This window comes from Triticum dicoccoides, chromosome 5B (assembly GCF_002162155.2).
Source record: "Triticum dicoccoides isolate Atlit2015 ecotype Zavitan chromosome 5B, WEW_v2.0, whole genome shotgun sequence".
Classification (NCBI taxonomy): domain Eukaryota; kingdom Viridiplantae; phylum Streptophyta; class Magnoliopsida; order Poales; family Poaceae; genus Triticum; species Triticum dicoccoides.
In genome coordinates, this window is record NC_041389.1 from 126,001,317 (window position 1) to 126,008,847 (window position 7,531).

Genomic DNA, 7,531 nt, shown 5'->3' on the forward strand with positions numbered 1-7,531 from the left:
CGCTCTGCTTAAAAACCTGGTTCCCCATTCGACTGAAATTTTAGCTATGCAGGCTCGTGAGATTGGTGGCACGAGCGTTTTACGACGACTTAGGATTCCAGGGCGAGGAACTGATCACTGGTTGCGCAGGGGAGGCCGGCCTAGCCGTTGTCCTTCTCGACGCCCTCACTCGGTGTCGGTGAGTCTTCGATGGCTTTTTACTCATAACAACATCTCCATCCTTATCCAATTAATGTGGTGAGGAGGAGCGAAGAACGAGGTGGGTTGGGAGATGGTGTGGGGGTGAACTGGAGAAGGCCACAGAAAGGGGACGAAGCTATTTGTTTTGCCATATCTAATTTGAATGGATAATGCTGTACTTTATGTCTGATGTGCAATTTTTGTTTTAATTCATCTCAGATGCCAGTGGGTTGAGGAAGAGGAGTTGGCAAAGGTGCTTAAGCTTAACAAGAGGAAATGCTTGCAGATCCTGCATTATTTTGAAGCTGAGAGATTCCTGAAAAGAAAGATACCAAAGGTTGTGGTTTCGTTTTTTGAGTAATTACTTAGTTTAATGTTGTCATATGTGCTGAACTTTTGAGTTTTGACTCCCCTGCTGTGCTACCATGGAGTAGAGTTGAGGAAATCCGATTGTCTAAGTTGATGTTACAGATATGTACGGAAATCTAGCCGTCTCTGATGCAGCAGCAGCAACACTGCTTTCCCTTGTGGTTGCTTTGACCTTATGTTTTTCTGTGCAGACATCCATAGGTGATCCTGGTACACCATCTGGCGCATCGTCAACTGGACATGTTATTAAATCCTATTGCTGTTTGGATTACCCCCAGGTGACTATTATACATCTGATTTGAAATATACTTAATTGAATGAGAAATTAGTTGGCTGTGCTTCACTTTGCCTTTGTACCATCAGGCAGGATATTGGAGATGAGCCTATGCTGTGGTCTACAGAGGGAGCCAAAGGGCTCTTTAGGTCCATGATGTTTTTGTTTTGTTGCAGACCATGTATTTTGTTTTCTTTGGCAGAGTCATCTTGCATTATCCACCCCCTTCCCCTAACTAGGGGTTGCATGAGTCTTCTAGACTCCTTTTTCTTCTTAATATAATGGCGTGCAGCTCTGCTGCGTGTTCAAGACCATAATAATATGTCTTTCTGGAACACAGATTTGTGATATCACACGCTATAAGATAAGCATGATGAAAGCAAATTTGAAGAATCAATTGGCTAACAAAGTTGTGGAAAGCTACACATGCTGTGGCTGTAAAAGAAGGTATAATGTTACTCAGATTCTCGCTAGGTAATGATTAAGATATTTAACCGCCAACACCTATTGATTTGCAGATATTCAGTATTTGATGCAATGCAGCTGGGGTCTTTTGAGTGTGAGAGCTGTTCCAGAGAGTTAGTGAGGGAAGGTGACGAGGAATCAAATGATGCATCACGCGATGGAAGAAAGAGAAGGAAAACTAATTTGTCAAACAAACTCCAAAGAATTCAGGTTTTCATTATATCTGTTTGGATTTACTTCAAGTGATATTTTTGTATATTTTATGTATTATTACACATGTGCGCTACTTTCAAAGCAAAATGATGCATTTGAACATCTAAAAATGCAGGAGCAGCTGGAACCCTTGGCATCTCTACTTGATATGATCGAGAAGTTGCCTGCGTTGGAATTTTTGTATCTTTATGATGATGATTTGCCAAGGAGCAGTGGACATGATGCAGTCAGGGTCCTTGGGGAGAAGATGGTAAATTTGTGGTGCTTTGGTCTTTGATTCATTTGCTGTGGTTTTCTTTTAAAGACAAGTTTCATGCTTTCACTTCTAAATCTTTAGTTGGATAGTCTGCTACGTGACCCCCAGAGTTCACGTGGTTTAGGTGTATTATATCCTCTTCTATCTTATCCCAAATCTTAATGCGGTCATATGGTTTTGACTATCAGGGGTGTATTTGTGTATTATATATGTGCAGATATTAATTTAGAGCATATAAATAAGTAAACTACCGGTTACTGCCATTCGAATATCGCCCATATTGACATGTCAGTGCAATATGACATGATTTATCGTTCAGGTAGACAATTTCTTGCCTGCCCTGTCTAGACTTCCACTTATGACCTAGGCGAGGCCTTTGGCTATTGCCTAAGCGCCTTCTAGGCGCTGCTTTTTCCAACAGAGTGCAACATATATGATGCATGGCATCGATCATTAATTCCTTATGATTTACTTACTGTCTAATATTTGATGTCTTCTTAAGACCAGCTTAAGTGAGTGTGTCTAATTGGTTTGTATGTGCTTATTTTTAATAGAAATCTAAGAATACTGAGTTGATAATAATAAAATTATTAATCTATACTAAGTAGAGACAGTTACGTGCATATACACTTTGAGAAAATAATAATGATGTCGACACAAAGTTAAGAACCCACCACATTATTTAAATTCGCGTCTGTTCTGCTTTTCTCTTGAACTATGATCCATAATCAATATAGCAGGAACGTAAAATGGATAATAGATGCCTGTCTTTTGACTTTTCATGTTAATCTGCAGAGCCAAGCCTGATTGAGTTTATCTATTTTGTATTATCTTTCATTGACTATCAGTAGTTTAGCAGTATACACGACAAACGCACACACACATACACATGAACACTCAGCCCCATATAACTTGTATATCATATGCATACACTGTTCTTTTTTTTTTACCTTGTTTTAACTAATTTTTTGACTAAGTCAACTACATATGTTTAGGTTGAAGCATCACCAGCTTTGAATAGAATGCCAGATCCTGAAAAACATATTAATCTTACCGAGTCAAAGATCTTGCCTGACTGGATGATAAGAGAAGGTATGTTACAAAAGAATACTCATACTGGTGATGACTCAGCGCTCAACGAAAGTACCCAGGTCGGTTGAGAAAATATTGCAATTTCAACATTGGATATTGTAAGAACCATATAGTATTGATTCACCAGTAGTTCATCTTCTGTTTAATGGTGTAGGACGCATATGCTAAGGCATATAGACAGGCACTTTACGAGGCTTATTCAAGAGATACCCCAGCAGCAGTGAGAAGGTAAAATGTATAGCTGTGGATGCCAGGACAAGGTATTGTGCTTTTCTTACTACAACTTTATATCCATGGAGTGAACTAATCATTTCTGTATAGTTTCCTATATTTTCCTGTAGAAAGAGGCTTCTTGTTTACTCAACATGGTTTCCTGATTTAGATTTTGGGGTTTCTGGATGGACTGATCCCTTGGGAGCCCCACACCCTTATACTATATGTAAAGCTCAAACTGGACTTGCATTTGTACCTATGCATTGGCCTCCAACCCATTACTGTAAATTCCATTAGGACTGCACTACCACTATTGCTAGACACCGATACTAATCCAGCACTCCTCAAGATGGATGTCAGTTAGCAACCATGGCCATCTGAATAAAGCTACTAGCTAAGTACCTGTGTGTTGCTGCTGAACAATAAACATATGTAGAGACACTGATTATACAATTGTTTAATTTCCGCGGACTTGGTTTTAGACCGTGTCGGCACAATCACCAGGGTCTTTGTCCTGCTACCCCTCTCTAGCTAGCTAATTTTTTTAAATAATACATTTCTTTAATTAATTTGCATAAATATTACGCCGATATTTTTATTTTCAAAAATAATACACCATCGGCCCGCTGCAGGCCGACTGAGCCTAGTTGGCCCACCGCAGGCCGATTGGCCTCCAGTCGGCCCGCAGCAAGCCGACTGGGACTAATTGGGCCTCCAGTCGGCCCGCAGCAACCCGACTGGGACTAATTGGTTCGTAGCAAGCCAATTAGTCCCAGTCGGCTTGCTGCGGGCCGACTGGAGGCCAATCGGCCTGCGGTGGGCCGACTAGGTGCATGTGGCCATTTTTCTTTTTCTGTTTTTGGTTTTAGTTATTGTTTTCTATTTATTCTAGCTATCAAATGAACCTGGTTTGTGTTGAAACTTTTTGCAGAGATTACTAGCAATATTCAAGCCACATATAAATTTTCATAATTTTTGGAAAACCACATTTTTTTTTCGAAACGGAGGCAAAGATTGCCTCATCTATTAATTAAGCAGAAGAGAATTGCCCAGTTATTTTTTGGAAAACCACATTTTTACATTTGATAGCTCCTGGTGAATATAGATAGGGTTTAAATTTATTTATCCAAATTGATTTTTTTTATAAATGTTAAAATATTGAGAAGAATGGTTTAAACATTTTTGTGAAACAATTTGAGGAATTGTTTTTGGCTTATGAAACAATATGAAACAATTTTTGTAAAACAATTTGAGGAAAATTATCAAATTGTTTCATAAGCCAAAAAAGTATTCTCAAATTGTTTCATAAGCCAAAAAAGAATTTTCCTCAAATTGTTTCACAAAAAATGTTTCATAAGCCAAAATAGTATTCTCAAATTGTTTCACAAAAAAATTTAAATTATTCTCCTCGATATTTTAACATTTATAAAAAAAATCAATTAGGATAGATAAATTTAAACCTTATCTATATCCAGCAGGAGCTATCAAATACAATTGTAAAAATGTGGTTTTCCAAAAATTATGAAACTTTATATGTGGCTTGTTAATATTGCTAGTAATTTATGCAAAAAGTTTCAACACAAACTAGATTATTTGATAGCTAGAATAAATATAAAACAACAACTAAAACCAAAAACAGAAAAAGAAAAATGGCCACATGCACCTAGTTGGCCCACCGCAGGCCAATTGGCTTCCAGTTGGCCCGTAGCAAGCCGACTAGACTAATTGGTTCGCAGCAAGCCAATTAGTCCCAGTCGGCTTGCTGCGGGCCGACTGGAAGCCAATCGGCCTGCGGTGGGCCGACTAGGCTCAGTCGGCCTGCAGCGGGCCGATGGTGTATTATTTTTAAAAATAAAAATATTGGCGTAATATTTATGCAAATTAATTAGAAAAATGTATTATTTTAAAAAAATTAGCCTCTAGCTACCACTCGCATACGACAAGCTTTCTTTCTCCTGTTTGCGCATCTTGTTCACCGCATTCCTCCGGCCACAACAATACAATGTGTCGTGTGGATTGGCTACGTTGTCCAGCTTTAACCCAGTTTCCACTTTTTTTCAGGAAAACGCAAAGGCCCTTTGCATTTCTTTTCATTGAAAAGGTAAGAAGTCAGTTACAAACGTCCTATGACGAAAGGTCAAATGATCGAGTTACAGTATCAGTGCACATCATGAAGGTGGCAGCACCACTCTGCGCCCAGCAGCTTCGGCCTTTGCCCAGAAGGAGTGCGATCAAGGCTTCCTCCTTGATCCGATCAACTAGCGTATCAATGGATGGCCTCGCGTTGTCGAAGACGCAGCTGTTCCTATGCTTCCAGACCATCCAAGGCACAAGGAGTGCGACAGATTGCAGGGCCTTGCGTTGCATCGGCGGCGTATTTCCCTTGGCGTGCAACCACAAGTCCTTGAGGGTGGGCTCCTGATTGGGTAACGGCACCGGGATGCGAAGCCAAGCCAGGGCCTCATGACAGGCCTGCTGTGTAAAGGGGTAGTCTAGCAACAGGTGCCAGATCGTTTCCGGTGCTTGATCACAAAGGAGGCATCGCGGATGATGTTGCAGTCCGTGTCAAGTCAGTCGATCAGCAGTCCAGCAGCGGTCCTGGTTGGTCAGCCAATGGAAAGTTTTGACCCGAGGTGGCGCCCAACTCCTCCAGATCAGCTTCCAGGAGTAGGAGTGCGTAGATCCATGGAAGGTGGCCGCATAGCAGTATTGCGCAGAGTAAGTGCCACTCGCACACCAATTCCAGCTGGTCGGGGGCATCAGTAAGCGTGGTGTGCTGCACGTTTTGCCATAGCTGCAGGTACTGTCCTATCTCGTGGATGCCAAGGACGCCATGTATGTCACGTGCCCAGGTGTTGCCATTGAGCCCATCCGCCACCGTTCTGACCTTGCGCCGGTGCTTAGGGATGCAGCTGTAGAGCATGGGCATGAGCTCGCCGACTGACTTCCCATTAAGCCAGCGGTCCTCCCAAAATAGGGCGTTCAATCCATTCTCGATGGTCATGTATGTAGATGCGGAGAATAGCGCACGCTCATTGTTGGAGAACTGGAGGTCCAGCCCCTGCCATGCGCGCTCTGGGTCCGTGCGAGAGAACCAGAGCCAACGCAGCCGAAGCACAAGCCCGGTGCGCACCAGGTCACGGACACCCAGGCCGCCGAGCTTGAGAGGGCGGCAGACATGGTGCCAGTTTGACATGACAATGGCCAGAGGAAACCTCGCTGAATTTTCTCAGGTTGCTTCAGGGTTTTCTTTTCGGGGGGGGGGGGACTGCTAGGGATGGCGCAGAAGACGGACTTGACAAGGGCAAGCCGCCCAATTTTGTTCATCAGCCATGCTTTTCGGATGGGTAAGCGGCCGACGACCGTGTCGGCGAGGGGCTGCAGCTGTGCAGAGGAGGGGCGACTTGTCGTCCAGGGGATGCCGAGGTAGGTGATCAGGAGCTCCACAACCGGGCATCTCAAACTGGTAATCACCAGTAGTTCACCTCCCATGCAGAACCGTGGCTGAGCTCTTGGCATAGTTCACCTGGAGGCCAGACGCCCTGCCAAACAAGGCCAGAATTTCTCTGACTGCGGTCACATCGCTCTCCGTGGCATGACAGAAGAGCATGACGTTGTCGGCGTAAAGCGATATCGCCGGGATCGGCCTCGGGGGATGGAGTTTTTGCAGGATGCCATTGTCGTGGGCACGCCTCATCAGCCGGCTGAGAGTGTTGGCCGCGAGCACGAACAGCTGCGGGGACAATGGGTTGCCCTGGCGAAGTCCTCCCTGGTGCCAAATAGGTGGGCCTGGTATTCAACAGGACGCGGGTGCTGGCAGACCACAGGAGAATGGCGATCCACTCCAAGAAGCGATTCCCGAAGCCATATTGGCGCAGGACCTTAAAGAGGAATGGCCAAGATATGGAATCGAAAGTGTGCGTGAGATCAAGCTAGAGCATAACTGTTGTAGGGTGAAACCCTGGAGGGGATCTTTTCATACTTGGAGGGGGAAAAGGAGCAAGAACACAAGAACACACAAGGGAAATCACTCCAAACAAACCCAATCACACATCCACTAGAGTAGCAAACACATAGATCCACAAGAATACATGAACAATCAAAGGAAACAAGCACTAAGGTAAAGTTCTTCCCAAATCCAAGAAGGAGATGAGGTCTTGATGATCCTATGATGGGGATCCTTCTCCAAGAGGAGGCCTTGATATCCACAAGAGGATCTTCTCCCTTAGGAGGGCATGATCTCCATGAGGAGGAAGATGAGCAAAGCTCTCTCTTTGCCTATCCAATGCTTTTCTAGCCTCTCAAATGAGCTAGGGGAAGAGGTTATATAGTCTAGGGACGAATTATGAGGGAAAGGGGGATACAAGGGTCAAAGACCACAAAATGCACGCAGGCATACGGAGCAGTCCGGGCATCCGGGGTAAAGTGGCCCGGGCACCCGCACCGGTCAGGGGCCGGCTGTAGGTGGG

The 7,531-nt window shown here is 44.0% G+C and overlaps 1 protein-coding gene across 1 annotated transcript in view; it reads left to right on the plus strand.

Moving 5' to 3' along the window:
• Positions 1-7,531, plus strand: part of LOC119307762 — a 17,214-nt gene that overhangs the window by 316 nt on the left and 9,367 nt on the right. The window contains exons 2-9 of the mRNA XM_037583843.1: positions 53-178; positions 400-517; positions 741-827; positions 1,164-1,270; positions 1,342-1,498; positions 1,617-1,751; positions 2,753-2,908; positions 3,004-3,109. Of these exons, the coding sequence (XP_037439740.1) occupies positions 1,194-1,270; positions 1,342-1,498; positions 1,617-1,751; positions 2,753-2,908; positions 3,004-3,081 (603 nt within the window). The 5' untranslated portion in view covers positions 53-178; positions 400-517; positions 741-827; positions 1,164-1,193 and the 3' untranslated portion in view covers positions 3,082-3,109. The remainder of the gene's footprint in view (positions 1-52; positions 179-399; positions 518-740; positions 828-1,163; positions 1,271-1,341; positions 1,499-1,616; positions 1,752-2,752; positions 2,909-3,003; positions 3,110-7,531) is intronic.